The sequence below is a fragment of the Aquarana catesbeiana genome, linkage group LG03 (genome assembly GCF_042186555.1).
Source record: "Aquarana catesbeiana isolate 2022-GZ linkage group LG03, ASM4218655v1, whole genome shotgun sequence".
NCBI classification, from domain to species: domain Eukaryota; kingdom Metazoa; phylum Chordata; class Amphibia; order Anura; family Ranidae; genus Aquarana; species Aquarana catesbeiana.
The window spans coordinates 564,268,361-564,289,364 of record NC_133326.1 but is presented as its reverse complement, the minus strand read 5'-3'; the positions used below and the strand labels follow the sequence as shown (position 1 = coordinate 564,289,364).

At 43.5% G+C, this 21,004-nt stretch overlaps 1 protein-coding gene across 1 annotated transcript; it reads left to right on the top strand.

Moving 5' to 3' along the window:
* Nucleotides 1-18,167: 18,167 nt before the first annotated feature.
* On the top strand, nucleotides 18,168-19,962 carry LOC141132873 (E3 ubiquitin/ISG15 ligase TRIM25-like). Its single transcript, XM_073621806.1, has one exon. The coding sequence runs from the start codon at nucleotides 18,185-18,187 to the stop codon at nucleotides 19,784-19,786; it is 1,602 nt and encodes a 533-aa protein (XP_073477907.1). The 5' UTR covers nucleotides 18,168-18,184; the 3' UTR covers nucleotides 19,787-19,962.
* The last annotated feature ends 1,042 nt before the right edge of the window (nucleotides 19,963-21,004 follow it).

The window sequence follows — 21,004 nt, the reverse complement described above, 5'->3', positions numbered from 1 at the left end:
AAATAAATAAATAATTTCCTCCTGCCGACATGGCAGCATAGCTGTGATAGAGCTCTGCCTGTAAATCCTCCCTCAGGACCAGTGAATAGCATAAAAGAAGGACCATTAACACCCCGTCTTCTTTTTTTCCCTCATACCTCACACACCAGTGAAGAACCATATCCCTACCTCTGCCTAGAGCAGTTTACCTCTGGGTTCAGCCTTTCCCAAATGCAGTCCCAGATCTTGGGTGGCCAAATGCGCTAAGCTCCCAGATCTTGGGTGGCCAAATGCGCTAAGCAGTCTGGGAGCCCTTCTATTGGTCTTAGAAAGCTGCAGTTTTTCTGCACTAAGAATGATATCTGCCTTAAAGTCTAAAGTGTCTGCTAGGTTGCAGGTGGGTGGTGGTCAGTTTCTTAAAGAGCAGCTCCAGTCACTTTGCGTTTATTCAAAGTCAGCAGCTACAAAAATTGTAGCTGCTGACTTTTAATAAACACACACTCGCATGTCCCAGGATCCAGCGATGTGCTCACTCTAGCTGTCCCTTCTCTTGAACATCTCTCCCCAGCATCTCAACTGTGGGCACCCGATCGTGACAGCTTATGGCTTCACAGCCGGGTGCCCACAGCGCATGTGCGAGCCGCGCTGTGCACTGTGAAAGGTCTCGCAGTCTTCTGTATCCCAGATGAAGGAGGAGGGAAGGAGAACTTGCGCTTGGATCGCCTAAGCGAAACCAGGTACCCCCCCAGAAAATAATGGGGAGGAGGAGGCCTTAAAGCAGAACTTGCTCTTTTGGTCGTAGTAAAGATGAATCTTGTGGTCTTCAGCTAGCACTTTAAGAAAACTGTAATCCTGAAAGGTAGAACAAAGCAGTTGAGCTGATATGAACTTAGCCAGAACAGAATGCTGGATCTTCCTGTGTTATCTAAACACAAGGTGGCTCTGTGACTGCTTGCTGGTAAGGTATTGTATCCAGAGGGACTGTAAATACCAGCAGTATAGAATACAGATGCCTGTATACAGTGTCAATGAGGTTAAGTGAATCTGTAATCTGTTGCACTATTGATACCAGCAAAGCAACAAGAACAGAGATGTCTGTATACAGTGTTCGTTATAGTATAAGAACTGACTTCCAGTTGCACTACAAGTACTACTAAGCTGAACTGTCTTAATGCAATTAGATGGGCTATGCCAGCTCACCACTCTGGACCCAGATACAGCTGGCATTGATGTAGGTGATGAAGAAGACTCTATTAGAAACTTTCTCTGTATCCTGGCTCTGGGAAATGGCATCCGCTGCGCCACGCTTTGGACTACTTGGATCTGAACTGCAGGTGTCTCGGAATGACCTGGAACACCCTCCGGTCTGCTCTAGGGAAGAAGCGATGCCGTCTACAGAGGTCCCTCCGGGTATCGCGGAACAGCTCCCTGCTGTGTAGGCCGCAACTTAACAGCAGCTCAGGCTTAATATACACAATACAACCTCTCCTGAACAATTTAACTTGACAGATAATAACCCACATTTAAAAAGTCTGTTTTGCCGCGTCTACATGCAGCACATAGCGTGTAGAAACATTTAAAAAAAAACATTTTTTTCCCCCAAATAGCCAAAAATTAAAAACGCCTGTAAACGAAACGCGGCTAAATGCAAGTCACGACACATTTGGCGTCTGAAACGTCGGAAATTCGGCGTCTGAAGACTCATTTTTTTAGGCAGTTCTAAACGCAACTGCCTTAAAACGACATTAACCGGTTCTGGACTGGCGCACGCCGGTGTACGTCGGCAGAATGGCACGGCTGGGCAAATGGGCGTATCTGTACGTCCATTTGAATTCTCCGCCGTGCCATTGCGTGCACGCCGGCCGGGAACTCCATGAGTTGGGTCGCAGGTCCCGCGGACTCGATCGCCGCGGGGATACCCGCGATCACCTCGCGGAGAGGATGAACGGGGAGATGCTGATGTAAACAGCATCTCCCCGTTCTGCCTAGTGACAAGTGTCACTCGATCTCTGCTCCCTGTCATTGGGAGCAGAGATCAGTGACGTCACACACCAGCCCATCCCCCTGACAGTTAGAAATCACTCCCCTAGGACACACCTAACCCCTCCCTGCGCCCTAGTGGTTAACCCCTTCACTGCCAGTGTCATTTACACAGTAATCAATGCATTTTTAATCGCACTGATCGCTGTATAAATGACAATGGTCCCGAAAATGTGTGAAAAATGTCCGACATGTCCGCCATAACGTCGCAGTCACAATAAAAATCGCTGATCGCCGCCATTACTAGTAAAAAAAAAAATTTAATAAAAATGCTATAAAACTATCCCCTATTTAGTAAACGCTATAACTTTTGCGCAAACCAATCAATCAACACTTATTGCGATTTTTTTTTTTACCATGTAGAAGAATACGATCGGCCTAAACTGAGGGAAAAAAAAAATTTTTTTATATATTTTTGGGGGATATTTATTATGGCAAAATGTAAAAAATAATGCGTTTTTTTCAAAATTGTCGCTCTTATATTGTTTATAGTGCAAAAAATAAAAATCACAGAGGCGATCAAATACCACCAAAAGAAAGCTCTATTTGTGGGAATAAAAGGACGTCAAATTTGTTTGGGAGCCACGTCGCGCAACCGCGCAATTGTCAGTTAAAGCGACGCAGTGCCGAATCGCAAAAAACGCTCAGGCCAGGAAGGGGGTAAAATCTTCCGGGGCTGAAGCGGTTAAACAAACCTTGTGGACATGTACACATAAGATAACATTGGATGAGTTCAGGGGCAGATGAAAAAAACATCCAACTGCCTCTGAACATCCGTTTACCAGCAGCAGTGTACACGAGGCCTCACTGTCACACAGACCTCCTGCTGGCAGAGTCAAACTCTGTGTCCCAAGAGAGAGATCTAGGCCTCAATCCTTTCCTCTTATAGTCTCCCCCAGCAGTCTGTTCTTCTCTCCTCTGCAGTCTGGAAGTTGTAGTCCATAAACAGTGAAATTTCAATGTGAAACTTGAGTCCTGGAACTACAGTTACCTGTATGCTTTGCTTCCTGGTATTCAGTCTGATAGAAGGATGTGATGACACAGTCTTTGCTGCCACTAGAGGGAAACAGTTTCACTGTAGCAATGTTACAGAGTGTCTTCTGATTGCAGGAATATATCTATATCGAGCTCCCTGCTACATCTATATCATCAATATTTTAATTATGGACTGATGTGTAGGGATGTGCCGAACATCCCCCGGTACAGTTCGCACCAGAACTTGCGAACAGACAAAAAATTGGTGCAAACATGCGAACACCGTTAAAGTCTATCGGACATGAATGTGAAAAATCAAAAGTTCTCATTTTAAATGCTTATATGCAAGTTATTGCCATAAAAAGTATTTGGGGACCCAGGTACTGCCCCAGGGGACATGTATCAATGCGAAAAAAAAAAGCTTTTAAAACGGCCATTTTAAGAATGCTTAAAGTGAAAAAAAAAAGAAATATTCCTTTAAATATCGTGCCTGGGGGTCCCCTTAGTCAGCCTGTAAAGTAGCACATTGTCACCATGTTTAGAAAAGTACTGCAGCAAAATGAAATGATTTTATTGTTTTACTTTAAGCATTATTAAAATCACTGCTCCTGAAAAAACGGATGTTTTTAAAACTTTTTTTTTGCATTGATACATGTCCCCTGGGGCAGGACCCAGGTCCCCAATCACTTTTTATGGCAATAAATTGCATATAAGCCTTTAGAATGAGCACTTTTGGTTTTTCATGTTAATGTCCCATAGACTTTAACAGTGTTCCCCGGCTTTTGAATTTGCCGCGAACACCGCATAATGTTCACTGTTCAGTGAACAGGCGAACACCAGATGATCGAGTCAAACTTACGTTCGACTCAAACAACTAGTGTCAATTAGAGATGGGCTGAACACCCCCCTGTTCGGTTCGCACCGGAACTCCAGAACAGAGAAAAAGTTCGGACCCAAACGGCGAACCCCATTGAATTCTATGAGAGCCAAACTTAAAAAAATCAAGGTTCCCATTTTGATGGCTTATATGCAAGGAATTGGCCATAAAAAGTGTATGGGGGTCCGGGTACTGCCCTGGGGGTCATTCATGAATGAAAATTTTTTTTTAAAAAAGAGATTGTGTTTACAGAAGCAATGATTTCAATAATGCTTAAAGTGCAACAATAAAAATGAAAAATTCCTTTAACTGCTTGCCGACCAGCTGCCGTCATTATACTGTGGCAGATCGGCACGTTTCGGCACGTTTCCGCGAGCCATCGTAGCTGTAAGTCGGCTCTTTAAGCAGGGATAGCATGCGCTGCACTGCGGGGGAAGCCTTGCGCGGTCGTGGGCACGAGAGCCAGAAGTGACGTGTGTGTCTAAACACACAAATCTTCGTTCTGTAAGGAGAGGAGAGACAGATCGTGTGTTCCTACTAACTAGGAACAACGATCTGTCATCTCCTCTAGTCAGTTCCTTCCCCCTACATTTAGAACACACGAGGGAACACAGTCAACCCCTTGATCGCCCCCTAGTGCTAACACCTTCCTAGCCAGTGACATTTACACAGTAATCAGTGCATTTTTATAGCACTGATCGCTGTATAAAAGCCAATGGTCCCAAAAATGTGTCAAAAGTGTCCGATCTGTCCGCTGCAATGTTTCAGTCCTGATAAAAATCACAGATCACTGTCATTACTAGTAAAAAAAAATACCATAACAATGCCATAAATCTTTCCTATAGTTTGTAGACGCTATAACTTTTGTGCAGAACCAATCAATAAAGGCTTAATGTGGTTTTTATTACTAAAAATATGTAGAAGAATACATATCGGCCTAAACTGAGGGAAAAAATTTGCTTTTTTTTAAAAAAAAATGGGAATATTTATTATAGCATAAAGTACAAAATATTGTGTTTTTTTATATTATTTTTATTTATTTTTTTTTATTATTGCTCTTTTTTTGTTTGTAGCGCAAAAATAAAAACCGCAGAGGTGATCAAATACCACCAAAAGAAAGCTCTATTTGTGGGAAAAAAGGACGTCAATTTTGTTTGGCTACAGCGTTGCACAACCGCGCAATTGTCAGTTAAAGCGACGCAATGACATTTCTAAAGAAAAAAAATGCATGAAATGACATTTAAATTTCCGGCAATACAATACCATTGCCGGCTTCCCGGCCCCACTCCTTTACAACTAGCTTTTTCTGCGCCCTGATTGGGCAAAGTTTTGCCCAATCAGGGCGCAGAATGCACTGTGCACCATGCAGTGCATTGCAGGGCATTCGGCAGAGTGTACACCCACCGAACACCCTGCAAATTCGGGTGTTCCCCGACGGGGCGAACAGCCAATGTTCGGCCTGAACTCATGCTCAGGCCAAATCATTCGCCCAACACTAGTGTCTATATCAAATCTCAATTTCACTGTTATATGGTGTTTGTAAGTGACTTCTGTAAATTAAATATTTAGTTTGAAACTTTAAAAAGTCTGCAGTTCATAATTACACCCGGTCGTATTGTGTTACTCAAAGAATTTCTGCAATCGCAAAATAACTCAGGAATAATTCATTAAGTCAGCTTAATTCATTTTAATAAATTATCTTGTATTGGAGACGCTGTTATTCAGCGATTGTTTAAATGATCAATATAGATGACCGAATAAATTATTCAGACATTCCCTGACACTAAACATTATTGCTGACTAAGTATACCCTTTCATGGAAAAGGTATACCCTGATGGCAGTGGCCTCTTTCAGGATAATGAGCCCTGCCACACAGCACACAAGGTTGAAGAATGGTTTGAGGAACACAACAGTGAATTTGAGGTGTTGACTTGGCCTGCAGATCTCAATCCAATGTGCTGGAAAAACAAGTCTGATACATGGAGGCCCCACTTCACAACTTGCAGGACTTATAGCTCAGTTACTTAAGGCTTGGTGCCAGATACCACAGAACCCCTTCAGAGGTCTACTGGAGTCCATGCCTTGATGGGTCAGGGATATTTTGGGAGCAACACTGGACCTACTTAATATTAAGTGGGTGGTCATAAAGTTATGGCTGATCAGGGTTTTTTTCTCCATGAAACTATGATTTCAAATCTTATTGTTTATTGTATGGGAAAGTCCTCAGAATTCCATCATAGGTTCCTGTGCTATAACTATGCTATATAGAAAGCTTTTGGATTTTACCTTTTGGATTTCACCTATACTTACTTTTCTCCTTCATTCATTGTTCGTTTATCTCAAAAGTACAAAAAAAAATGTTTCTGTAACTGCTTAAAAAGTGTTATCTGGAATTGGGATTTAATTTGTTAGTTGAATAGTACAGTAAGTCCATCTAACACTCCACTGGTTGAAAATGCTGCTGCTGCCTAAGGTTGACCATGCTTTTTTTCCATAGATGCAGTGAAGGAGTGAATGGAGCCATCCTAAAGCTAGTGTCACATGGGTGGTTCGATCAGGGTCCAACTGACAGTTTTTCAGGTGGATCTGATCAGACCAGCTATTGCTCGCTATAAAGCTGATTTGATCCTGTCCGCCAAAAACAGACGGATCGGGGATTGATTCCCCTTCCATCCGGTGGACTGGATTGGATGATAGTCAGATGGAAACAGACAGGCAGTCCTTTTCCATCTGACAGACTCATAGGGAACAGTGGGGCTGTGTCCTTGTCCACTCTGCATAGCAGAGCAGACACGGACCTGTCATCCACCTGCTCAGCAGGGATCAGCGGAGAGAGCTCTTGCTGAGCAGGCGGATGCACATTATGCATTCCTAATGACTGGTAAGCTGTATTTACAGGGGGTAAAATAAGTATTGAACATGTCACCATTTTTCTAGGTAAATACATCTCTAAAGGTGCTATTGATATGACATTTTCACCACATACCGGTAATAACCCACGCAATCCATATATACAAAGAAACAAAAACAATTAGGTTCAGAAAATAAGTTATGTGTAATAAAATGGAATGACTCTGCGAAAAAAGTATTGAACACATGAAGAAAGGGAGGTGCAAGAAAGCACGGAAAGCCAAGACACCAGCTGAAATCTATCAGTAATTAGAAAGCAATCCTGCAACTTGTCAGTGCAAATAATATCAGCTGTTTCAGTACCAAGGTGTCACACAAGAAACATCTCATGATGGGTAAAAGCAAAGCGCTGTCTCAAGACATTTTCAATCTGATTGTTGTAAAACATACTGATGGCATTGGTTACAGAAGGATTTCAAAACTTCTGAATGTTCCGGTGAGCACTGTTAGGGCCATAATCCAAAAGTGGAAAGAACATAATTTCACCATAAACCGGCCACAACCAGGTGCTCCTCGCAATATTTCTAATAGATGACTGAAAATAATTATTTGAAGAGTTGTCGAAGAAGCAAGGACCACTTGTGGAGAGCTTCAAAAAGACCTGAAATTAGCAGGTACAATTGTTTAAAAAAAACAATAGGTAATGCACTCAACTGACATGGCCTGTATGCACGCTCACGCAATACTCCATTGCTGAAGAAAAAGCATGTTGAAGCTTGTTTAAATTTTGCTGCACAACATTTAGAAAAGCCTGTGAAATTCTGGAAGAATATAGTCTGGTCAGATGAGACTAAAATTGAACTCTTTGGATGCCATAATACACCCCAAATTTGGAGGTCAAATGGTACTGCACATCACCTCAAAAACACCATCCCACCAGTGAAGTTGGGAGGTGGGAATATCATGGTGTTGGTGTTCTGCCGATTTACGTCGGCAGAATGGCACAGGCAGGCAAAAGGGCGTACCCGTATGTCCCTTTGAAATTCCCGCTGCATGCAGCGGGAGCGTGCCCGCGGGTCCCGCAAACTAGATTGCAGTGAGGATAGGCGGAACGGGGAGATGCCTATGTAAACAAAGCATTTCCCTGTTCTGGCTAGCACATGATAAGGATCTACTGTTCCCTGTCATCGGGAGCCATGATCTCTGTCATGTTGTAAGCCCATCCCCCCTACAGTTAGAACACATCCAGGGAACACACTTAACCCCCCTTGATCGCCCCCTATTGTTTAACCCCTTCCCTGCCAGTGACATTTATACAGTAATCAGTGGTTATTTTTAGCTCTGATCGCTGTATAAATGTCAGTGGTCCCAAAAAAGTTCAAACGTGTCCGATCTGTCCTCTGCAATGTTGTAGTCATGATAAAAATCGCAGATCACTGCCATTACTAGTAAAAAAAAAAAGAATAATAAAAATGCCATAAATCTGTCTCATATTTTGTAGACGCTATAACTTTTGCTCAAACCAATCAATATAAACTTGCGATTTTTTTTTTTAACCACTTCAGCCCCGGAAGGTTTTACCCCCTTCCTGACCAGAGCACTTTTTACAATTCGGCACTGCGTCGCTTTAACTGCTAATTGCGCGGTCATGCAATGCTGTACCCAAACGAAATTTGCGTCCTTTTCTTCCCACAAATAGAGCTTTCTTTTGATGGTATTTGATCACCTCTGCCGTTTTTATTTTTTGCGCTATACATGGAAAAAGACCGAAAATTTTGAAAAAAAATGATATTTTCTACTTTTTGTTCTAAAAAAAATCCAATAAACTCAATTTTAGTCATACATTTAGGCCAAAATGTATTCGGCCACATGTCTTTGGTAGAAAAAATGTCAATAAGTGTATATTTATTGGTTTGCGCAAAAGTTATAGCGCCTACAAACTAGGGTACATTTTCTGGAATTTACACAGCCTTTAATTTATGACTGCCTATGTCGTTTCTTGAGGTGCTAAAATGGCAGGGCAGTACAAACCCCCCCCAAATGACCCCATTTTGGAAAGTAGACACCCCAAGGAATTTGCTGAGAGGCATGTTGAGCCCATTGAATATTCATTTTTTTTGTCCCAAGTGATTGAATAATGACAAAAAAAAAAAAAAAATTACAAAAAGTTGTCACTAAATGATATATTGCTCACACAGGCCATGGGCATATGTGGAATTGCACCCCAAAATACATTTAGCTGCTTCTCCTGAGTATGGGGATACCACATGTGTGGGACTTTTTGGGAGCCTAGCCGCGTACGGGGCCCCGAAAACCAATCACTGCCTTCAGGATTTCTAAGGGCGTACATTTTTGATTTTACTCCTCACTACCTATCACAGTTTTGAAGGCCATAAAATGCCCAGATGACATAAACCCCCCCCAAATGACCCCATTTTGGAAAGTAGACACCCCAAGCTATTTGCTGAGAGGCATGTTAAGTCCATGGAATGTTTTATATTTTGACACAAGTTGCGGGAAAGTGACAAATTTTTTTTTTTTTTTTTTGCACAAAGTTGTCACTAAATGATATATTGCTCACACAGGCCATGGGCATATGTGGAATTGCACCCCAAAATACATTTAGCTGCTTCTCCTGAGTACGGGGATACCACATGTGTGGGACTTTTTGGGAGCCTAGCCGCGTACGGGGCCCCGAAAACCAATCACTGCCTTCAGGATTTCTAAGGGCGTACATTTTTGATTTTACTCCTCACTACCTATCACAGTTTCGGAGGCCATGGAATGCCCAGGTGGCACAAACCCCCCCCCCCCCAAATGACCCCATTTTGGAAAGTAGACACCCCAAGCTATTTGCTGAGAGGCATGGTGAGTATTTTGCAGCTCTCATTTGTTTTTGAAAATAAAGAAAGACGAGAAAAAAACATTTTTTTTTTCTTTTTTCAATTTTCAAAACTTTGTGACAAAAAGTGAGGTCTGCAAAATGGGGTCATTTGGGGGGGGGGTTTTGCCACCTGGGCATTCCATGGCCTCCGAAACTGTGATAGGCAGTGAAGAGTGAAATCAAAAATTTACGGCCTTAGAAAGCCTGAAGGCGGTGCTTGGTTTTCGGGGTCCCGTACGCGGCTAGGCTCCCAAAAAGTCCCACACATGTGGTATCCCCGTACTCAGGAGAAGCAGCAGAATGTATTTTGGGGTGTAATTTCACATATTCCCATGGCATGTTTGAGCAATATATCATTTAGTGACAACTTTGCGCAAAAAAAAAATAAAAAAAATAAAAAATTGTCTCTTTCCCGCACCTTGTGTCACAATATAAAATATTCCATGGACTCGACATGCCTCTCAGCAAATAGCTTGGGGTGTCTACTTTCCAAAATGGGGTCATTTGGGGGGGTTTTGAACTGTCCTGGCATTTTATGCACAACATCTAGAAGCTTATGTCACACATCACCCACTCTTCTAACCACTTGAAGACAAAGCCCTTTCTGACACTTTTTGTTTACATGAAAAATGATTTTTTTTTTTGCAAGAAAATTACTTTGAACCCCAAAACATTATATATTTTTTTAAAGCAAATGCCCTACAGATTAAAATGGTGGGTGTTTCATTTTTTTTTTTCACACAGTATTTGCGCAGCGATTTTTCAAACGCATTTTTTGGGGAAAAAAACACACTTTTTTCAATTTTAATGCACTAAAACACACTATATTGCCCAAATGTTTGATGAAATAAAAAAGATGATCTTAGGCCGAGTACATGGATACCAAACATGACATGCTTTAAAATTGCGCACAAACGTGCAGTGGCGACAAACTAAATACATTTTTAAAAGCCTTTAAAAGCCTTTACAGGTTACCACTTTAGATTTACAGAGGAGGTCTACTGCTAAAATTACTGCCCTCGATCTGACGTTCGCGGTGATACCTCACATGCATGGTGCAATTGCTGTTTACATTTGACGCCAGACCGACGCTTGCGTTCGCCTTAGCGCGAGAGCAGGGGGGACAGGGGTGCTTTTTTTTTTTTTTTTTTTTTTTTTTCTTTATTATTATTATTTTTTTATCTTATTTTTAAACTGTTCCTTTCATTTTTTTTTTTTTTTAAATCATTTTTATTGTTATCTCAGGGAATGTAAATATCCCCTATCATAGCAATAGGTAGTGACAGGTACTCTTTTTTGCAAAAATTGGGGTCTATTAGACCCTAGATTTCTCCTCTGCCCTCAAAGCATCTGACCACACCAAGATCGGTGTGATAAAATGCTTTTCCAATTTCCCAATGGCGCTGTTTACATCCGGCGAAATCTAAGTCATAAAATGCTCGTAGCTTCCGGTTTCTTAGGCCATAGAGATGTTTGGAGCCACTCTGGTCTCTGATCAGCTCTATGGTCAGCTGGCTGAATCACCGGCTGCATTCTCAGGTTCCCTGTCGAGACAGGAGAGCCAGAGAAAAACACGGAAGACGTTGGGGGGGGGGCATTCCCTCCCACTGCTTGTAAAAGCAGTCTAGAGGCTAATTAGCTGCTAGGATTGCTTTTACATGAAAGCCAATCGCTGGCTGAAAAGAATGATACCAAGATGATACCTAAACCTGCAGGCATCATTCTGGTATAACCACTCAAAGTCGTGAATGGCGTACCTGAAGACAAAAAAATGGTTAACAATAAAGCACAGTAAATGGTAAGGTATAAAAAATTGCATATCTGAAAAGCAAACATGATAAAACATAATAACAATAAAACATTGCAGAATAGAATACAGTAAAAAAGAGCAGAACAATAGAGAGAGAATAGAGAGAGAGAGAACAATAAAACGACAACTATTTTTTTTTTATTTGATATTTTTGTATGCGTTTTTTTTTTTTTTTTACACTTTTTTTTGTAACTAACTTTTATAACTGTAACCGGTTCCAGGTTCGGGTCTCTCAAAATGCGATGGCATCTTGGGAGACCCTGTGAAAGTGTGTCCTAGTCTGTGCAATGCTGTACCCTACGCTAATACTCAACTAGTGAATGGTAGCGTTCAAAACATTCACCAATGCAAAGACCAGGATTGTCAGGACAGGAGGGACAATAATAGCGGGTGTCACGCCTATATCCGCGCTTGCTGCAGACACGACATCTTTTTTGGGGGGTTAGTTGGGTAGGGGTACTCGGGAGGACATAAAGAAAATGCCTCTCATGCAGCCGACTGCATTTGGTTGGGGATGTGAATGGGGGAAGTACGGGCGCTGCAGAAGCGGTGGGTTCCCAATTAGGATTGGCGAATGCAGCAGGAAGGGCACTATGGGCACGACGGGCCTGTGTTTGTCTTCTTCTTGGTGGCAGCGGGACACTACTTGTGCTTGCCACCTCACCAGCTTGAACTGCACTTATGGGACTCGCCACGTCACCAAGTGTTACTGCAGTGCTGGTTTGACTACGACCGGGGTGTACTAGGCCGCTGGTGCTTGCCAGTTCACCAAAACGCTACAAAAAAAACTGTTAGCGATCGCAGGGATCAGGCCTGACTCTGCGAACGCTGCAGTTATGCGTTTAGTGTTTTGTAAGTGACAGTGATCGATCGATACTGCACTTGGGTGGGCTGGGCTGGGCCGGGCGGAGGGGCAAAACGCAGGTGCTAGCAGGTATCTGGGCTGATCCCGCTAACACTGCGTTTGTGGGAACCCTAAACTGCTGGGGACGCTAGTATAGATCTGATCGGATCAGATATTGATCCGTTCAGATACTATACCACTAAGGGAGGTGTATGGTGCGTGCGTGGGTGTTAGCGGTACTGGCGCTAACCTGACGCTGCCTGGGGCTGGTGCTTGCCAGTTCACCAAAACGCTACCAAGAAAACTGTTAGCGATCGCAGGGATCAGGCCTGACTCTGTGAACGCTGCAGTTATGCGTTTAGTGTTTTGTAAGTGACAGTGATCGATCGATACTGCACTTGGGTGGGCTGGGCCGGGCAGAGGGGAAAAACGCAGGTGCTAGCGGGTATCTGGGCTGATCCCGCTAACACTGCGTTTTTGGGAACCCTAAACTGCTGGGGACACTAGTATAGATCTGATCGGATTAGATATTGATCCGTACAGATACTATACCACTAAGGGAGGCGTATGCTGCGTGCGTGAGTGTTAGCGGTACTGGCGCTAATCTGACGCTGCCTGGGGCGACGCATATCACCGCCGGGCGATCAGGGGGCTAAACCTTTATTCGGTAATAAACGGCGGGTTCCCTGACACTATAAAAAATAAACGAACTAACCAGCGTCACCCATAACGGTTATACGGTGATCAGTGGTGAAAGGGTTAACTAGGGGGCAATCAAGGGGTTAAAACATTTATTAGGTAGTATGTGGGGGTCCCTGTCGCTATAAAACGCTGACGGCGAACCTAAATATTTAGGTCCCTAACTAGCGTCACCAGCGACACTAATACAGCGATCAGAAAAATGATCGCTTAGTGACACTGGTGACGGGGGGTGATCAAGGGGTTAAAACTTTATTAGGGGGGGTTAGGGGGGTATCCTAGACCTACAGGGGGGTAATACTAACTGCCCTAACACTGTAACTGTCACAAACTGACACCAATGCAGTAATCAGAAAAAAAAAAAAAAAAATACTGCTTGCTGTCAGTTTGTGACAGGGGTGGGGTGATTGGGGGGGGATCGGGGGGCGATCGGGGGGGGGATCGGGGGTGTAAAGTATGCCTGGCATGTTCTACTGTGTGTGTGTGTGTGTGTTGTGCACTTACATGTCTTCTCTCCTCGGCGCTGGAACGGAAACTGCCAAAGCCGAGGAGAGATGACATCACATCCTCTGCCTGTGTGAAACTACACACAGGCAGGGGAGGATTCCGATTGGCTGGGAGCGATCGCGAGGGGGGGGCCACGATCGGATGGTCTCCCCCTCGCCTCCCGACGCTCCCAGTCACAAGCCGACCGCCGCTGGCACCGGGGGGGGGTCCGATCGGACCCCCCGCCCGCGGGAGGCAGATCACGTACAGGTACGTGATTCTGCCTGCCCGTGCCATTCTGCCGCCGTATATGTGCGCTAGGCGGTCGGCAAGTGGTTAATAAAAATATGTAGAAGAATACATATCGGCCTAAACTATGGAAGAAATTTGTTTTTTTATATATTTTTGGGGGATATTTATTATAGCAAAAAGTAAAAAATATTGCTTTTTTTTCAAAATTGTCGCTCTTTTTTTGTTTATAGCGCAAAAAATAAAAACCGCAGAGGTGATCAAATATCACCAAATGAAAGCTCTATTTGTGGGGAAAAAAGGACGTCAATTTTGTTTGGGTACGACGTTGCACGACCGCGCAATTGTCAGCTAAAGCGACGCAGTGCCGAATCCCAAAAAATGCTCTGGTCAGGAAGTGGGTAAATCCTTCAGGGGCTGAAGTGGTTAAAGGACAGGATCAGGATTTTACATGACTAAGGCCTATGTAGGAGGCTTAAACGTGTCAATTTTTAGGAAATGATTTCTTTTTATGGTTTGATGGATTAAATAAAGATATCAATTTTTAATTCCAAGACGTCCTGTTGCCGGATTTTTACTCTCTTCATTGGATTTTGGACATTCAGTACTACGTGAGTCGGGGCACAGGTGTCTTGATCTCATCAAGACATCCTGTCTATCCTTACGGGATTTTAGGGTTGTATCACTTCCTTTGTTGCTCTAGACAAGATATTACAAAATTCCCCCATACCTTTTCCTAGATTTTTCAGTACAGTAAATTGTGCCTCCCACCCCCCAAACCCAGTCCATACTTATTGTGCAAAATAACAGTGAAGCGCTTTACTGTTATTTTGCATAATACTTTATTGAAGCACAGTTATATTGCTTTTTGGTGTAAGCAGCCTTATTGAATTTTTTCACATAGCGCGGATATCACTTTTTGCAAAGATTCTTATTTAAAGGGGTTGTAAAGGCAGAAGGTTTTTTATCTTAACCGCTTCAGCCCTGGAAGATTTTATCCCCTTCCTGACCAGTGCACTTTTTGCGATTCGGCACTGCGTCGCTTTAACTGACAATTGCGCCGTCGTGCGACGTGGCTCCCAAACAAAATTGATGTCCTTTTTTTCCCCACAAATACAGCTTTCTTTTGGTGGTATTTGATCACCTCTGCGGTTTTTATTTTTTGCGCTATAAACAAAAAAAGAGCAACAATTTTGAAAAAAACTCAATATTTTTTACTTTTTGCTATAATAACTATCCCCCAAAAATATATAAAAAAATTTTTTTTTTCCTCAGTTTAAGCCGATATGCATTCTTCTACATATTTTTGGTAAAAAAATCGCAATAAGCGTAAATTGATTGGTTTGCGCAAAAGTTATAGCGTCTACAAAATAGGGGATAGTTTTATGGCATTTTTATTATTAATTTTTTTTTATTAGTAATGGCGGGACTACGACATTATGTCGGACACATCGAACATGTTTGACACTATTTAGGGACTATTGTCATTTGTACAGAGATCAGTGCTATAAAAATACATGGATTACTGTGTAAATGGCACTGGCAGGAAAGGGGTTAACCACTAGGGGGCGATGAAGGGGTTAAGTGTGTCCTAGGGAGTGATTCTAACTGTGGGGGGGTGGGCTTCAACTCACATGACAGCGATCACTGCTCCTGATGACAGGGAAAATGTCTTGTTTACATAGGCACTTCCCCGTTCTGCGGCTCCCTGACACAATCGCCGGGAGATCAGCGGACATCAAGTGTCTGCCGGTCCCGCGGGCACGGTCACACTGTACGCGGCAGGCGTGCGTGCCTGCTATCTCCGCCTCTTAAAGGGGACGTATAGGTACGCCCATTTGCGCACCACTGCCATTGTGCTGACATGTATCGCCGTGCAGCGGTCGGCAAGTGGTTAATACATTCTATGTGCAGCAGCGACCCTCGGCCCCCTAATACTTACCTGAGGTCCCTTTCTGTCCAGCGATGTCCACAAGTGTCTCAGCCGTCCAAGATTCTCCCTCCTGATTGGCTAGCTGACTTTGATTGAGAGCAGCAGCCAATCAGCAGAGAGAGGGACGGGGCCAGGCGGGGGCTCCGTGTCTGAATGGACACTGGGAGCTGTGACTAAGCTCGGGTGCCCCCAATAGCAAGCTGCTTGCTGTGGGGGCTCTTGGCCCCTCCCTCCTGTTCAGTGCCCCCCACAACAAGCAGATTGCTATGGGGGGCACTGAACAGGAGGGAGGGGCCAAGAGCACAAAAGAGGGACCCAAGAAGAGGATGATCCAGGCTGCTCTGTGCAAAACCACTACACAGAGCAGGTAAGTATACCATGTTTGTTATTTTTATAGGAAAAAAAATTAGACTTTACAATCACTTTAAGTTGGCCATAGATGTATCAACCAGTTCAGCAAGCACTGAACGAATTTTAACCCATGTGTAAGTAGGTACATGGGAGGATGGGGAAAGATGGAAGCTTTGGGGAGTCTGTGCTTTATAGCCCGAGTCCTCACTTTATCTTCCTTGACTCCAAGACTGGAGGACACCGCATACCACAATTGGACTCGAATTGGGGTACTGATTGATAGGGGAGGAACCCAAGTGCACAGACTCCTTTGCTACCAGGGACCTCCATCATCTAGGCTAAGTCACCTCAGCTTTCTGACTGGCTGGGTGCCGTATTGCACTAAGTACTGCAGCCTCCTGCAAGGGCACCACAATCCTCCATGGGTTAACTTGATAGCTTGATAAGACTTAGATAATGCATCTTTTCCTTATGCTGTCTTGTCCTCTGAGGTGACCCTTTTATGTGATACGCCACGCATGCACCCTTTTTTAGCATTCCTGAATAACTTCTGACCAGGCAAAACTTTTAAAGAACAAACTTGTCCTTACTGATGGCACTTCATCCATTCCAACTTCATGTTATATAGCAGTTCTAATCAACATTGCTTAACATTCAGTAAGTCCCTCTAACTTCTGGTGCCTTCTGTTATCCTCATAGCAGCTCGTACCTCCAACTGTAGAAAGACCATAAAGTCCATGACCTGGGAACCAACCCTGACTAGGTTCCGACAAAGGGGAGATGAAAGACAAAATTCAGTTACATCACAGCACAATCTCCTCTCTGGTTCCTATACATGAAGCAAATCCCCTCCAGGCCAACTTCCTTTTGTATTTATAGGCCACCAGCAGAAGGCAGCACCATGAACACCCAGGAAACTAGGCATCACAGTTAATTCTTCCTACCCCGGAGGCACCAACTAAATACACTTACATTGCACAGATTAACTTAATCAGTATTTTAATTAACATAAGGCATTGGCATGAGTGAGGTAGTACAAAACATACAAAAGAACAATTTAGACATCTGGGAAAATGTGCTGATGCTCCAGGTGGGTCCGCTGCTACAATCCTCTATACTTCCTATATGACTGGGTACCATCTCAGCTCATCTAGCGCATTAGAGATGGAAGGGATCCAAACGTCTACACTCCAAAAAAATCATCCATCTTTATAAAGAGTATAAAAATGCCAAACAATAGCAGGAAAAACACTGTGGGGACAGAGAAAGAGTCGACGCATTTTATGCTGAATTAGCGCTTATTCATGACCGATGATGGTTTTTTCCAAGTATAGCCATTTGGATACCTTCTATCTGTACTGTGCAATTTAGGCACCTGCCTACACATGTGTGGTCACTCCAGCTTGGCAGAAGTGGATCTAGCCATCAACTTCTGTTGAAATGACTTTTTGGAAAAACATTATCAATCTCGATCTGTGTATTCTGGCAGCATCATGTCTCAACAGGGAGGATTCCTCTATCCACCTCAATTGTTTGGATGGAGGAATCTGATCCTTTTGTTTCTATTCAGCCTGCTAGCTGAATGGGGTAAAAAAAGGATAATTTCTGGCCAGCTTTAGCTCTTCTGATGGCTGCGGCCTTCTGTGCTGTCTGCGGCCCAGCCAGTAGGTGGATTGACTCTTACTAAAAAAAAGTCAAATTATTATTATATTATTATTATTATTATACAGGATTTATATAGCGCCAACAGTTTGCGCAACGCTTTTCAACATGAGGGCAGACAGTACACTTACAATACAAATCAATACAGGAGGGATCAGAGGGCCCTGATCGTTAGAGCTTACAATCTAGAAGGGAGGGTCAAGTGGAAACAAAAGGTAATAACTGTGGGGGATAAGCTGATGGAAAAAATGAAAATACAGTTGTTAGGTGTGGGTAGGGTAGGCTTCTCTGAATGTGCTAACAAGTTCAAAAGCATATTGTAAGTCAATAAAATAATGCTTTTGAGAGTAAACATTTAAAATACTCAATATTTCTCAGATTTTTTCCTGCAATTTTTATTTTAAGTTGGAGACAGGGTCTCTTTAAGAGTTCACATGAGGAAAATGTTATGAGTACAAAGTGAACGTCATAAAAGTTCCCACCTTGTGCATAAACACCTGGTACAAGAACTTTTACTTTCACTTTTTGCTTCTGTGGTTTAGCTATGGCGTCCGCTGATCTAAGAGAGGATCTTCATTGTTCCATCTGTCTGAACATTTATATGGATCCTGTAACACTGAGATGTGGCCACAACTTCTGCCGGGTCTGTATGGATTCTGTGCTGGATACACAAGAAGGAACTGGTGTTTATTCGTGTCCAGAATGCAGAGCAAAGTATATGGAGCGACCTGCCCTGATAAGGAATGTAAATCTGCGTAATGTAGTAGCACATTTTCTACCTTACCAGGATGATCAAGAGGAGCCTGACATTGTTTGTACATATTGTATTCATTTTCCTGTACCTGCTGTTAAATCATGTCTCCTCTGTGAAGCTTCTCTATGTGATAAACATCTAAAAGCCCACAATATGTCACCAGAGCACATCATAACTGAACCCACCATGTCACTACGAACCAAGAAATGCTCTGTTCATAAGGAACTGTTTAAATATTACTGTACAGAAGATGCTGCCTGCATCTGTGTGACCTGCAGGCTGGACGGAGAACATCAGGGACACCCAGTGAGGACACTAGATGAGGCCTCAGCGATAAAGAAAAAGTCTCTAACAAATGTTCTTCAGAAGCTAATCGTGGCTAAAGATGAGACTGAGAAAAAAGTCAAAAGTCTGCAGGAGTATAGAAGAACATCAAAACAAAGGGCAGATGAAGTATCAGAGAGAGTTATGACCCTGTTCAGAGACATCAGGAGGCAACAGGAGGACCTTGAGAGGAGGATTTTGAGTGAGATCTCCAGGCAGAAAGAACAACTTTCATTGTCCATCTTGGGTATGATCCAGCAGCTGGAAAAAAAGAAGGATGAGCTGTCCAGAAAGCTTACTAGCATTGAGGAGCTGTGTAAAATGACTGATCCACTGACTGTCTTACAGGAATCAAACAGAAGGGACTTGTGTTATACCGAGGAGGAAGGTAATGAGGACAATGAGAGACATGAAAAGCCTCTTAATGGTGGAGGGGATCTGGATGTGACTTTGATCTCCCACACATTGCACGCAGGTTTATTTGATATAATAAGAGGAGTAAATGTATGCTTCTATCTAGAGGATCCTGCAGATATCTCACTAGATGCAGACAACGCTAATAGTCTTCTTATATCAGATGACAGGAAAATTGCATCTTGGTCAGGTATACATCAGAGTGGCCCTGAAAGACCAGGGAATCATCAAACCCGTCCTCAAGTTTTAAGCAGCAACAGTTTTTCTTCTGGGAAATGTTTCTGGGAAGTGGATGTCAGGAAATCAGTGTGGTGTAGAGTAGGGATGTGTTATCCCAGTGTAGACAGGGAAGGGTTTCAGTCACGGATTGGTGATAATGACAAGTCCTGGTGTTTGGACAAATATTATGATCAGTTTTTAGTAAGGCATGACAACAAGGACATACAATTGCCTAATGATATCTCTACTCACAGATTCAGAATATATCTGGATTATGAGTCTGGACAGCTGTCCTTTTATGAGCTATGTGACCCAATTAGACACCTACATACATTTACCACCACATTCACTGAGCCTCTCCATGTTGCGTCATGGGTTTGGTATTCCAGCTGCGTACAGATATGTGGAATGAGCCAACAGTCTGCCCTGAGATAGATGACATTGCCCATAAGGGAGTATGGTTGGTACACATTCACAAAATATCAGTACAGTATTTTTCTTAATGTATTGGCGGTTCTGTGCCTGGGGGTTACAATGGTGGGACAGATGAGCAGGTCGGTGGGGTGTTCAGTGTTGGGCCAGATGAGAAGGGAGTTACAGTGGTGGAAAAGGGGGAGGGGGGGTTCAGTGTTGGGGCAGATGAGAAAGGGGTTCAGCGGTGGGACAGAAAAGCAGGGGGGTACAGTGGTGGGGCAAATGTGAAAGGAGGTGCCATGGTGGGACAGATGAGCAGGGGGTTACAGTGGTTGGGCAGAAGAGCAGGGGTACAGTGGCGGGGCAGATGTACAGGGGGGTACAGTGACAGGGCAGAGGAGGAAGGAGGTACATTGGTGGAACAGATGAGCAGGGGGAACAGAAGTGGGACAGAAGTGCAGGAGGTACAGTGGTGGGGCAGATGAGAAAGGGGGTTACAGTGGTGGGGCAGATGAGCAGATAAGTTCAGTGTTAGGACAGATGAGAAGATGGTGAGACAGAAGAGCATGAAGGTATGGCGGTGGAGCAGATGTACGGAGAGGTACAGTGGTGGGGCAGGTGAGAAAAGGGGAACATTGGTGGGGCAGATGAGCAGGGGGTTACAATGGGGGGACAGAAGAGCAGGGTGGTACAGAGGTGGGGCAGATGAGCAAGGGGTTACAGTGGTGGGACAGATGAGCAGGGGGTTACAGTGGTGGGGCAGATGTGCAGGGGGTTACAGTGGTGGGGCAGATGTGCAGGGGGTTACAGTGGGGGGACAGATGAGCAGGGGAGACAGTGATATGAGGTGTGAAGGTGCATGAATTGGGACCGATTTGAAGTGTGGAGTTGCAGGAATTGGGGCTGATCTGAGGAGTGAGAGTGCGGGTTGTTAATTTCTCACTACAACTATTTAAGTAGTTTACAGCATTTACTTTACAAAAATCCTTTTCGTGATTGAGAGTGTGAAGTTGACATTTTTTTGTTCTAAAATCGGCACTCACAAATTCTTTGAAAATATTTTTCGGCACACTGTGCTCAAAAGGTTGCCTTTTTAGAAAAATGTAATGAAATTAGGTATTAGTGGTGGGAAAGCTGCATCTCTAAAGATATTCCCATAGGGAGAAACTTGATTTCATCATAAAAGACAAAATTTCCGGACTTTGCCTAAAGGATATTATCTGGTATAACTTAGAAACT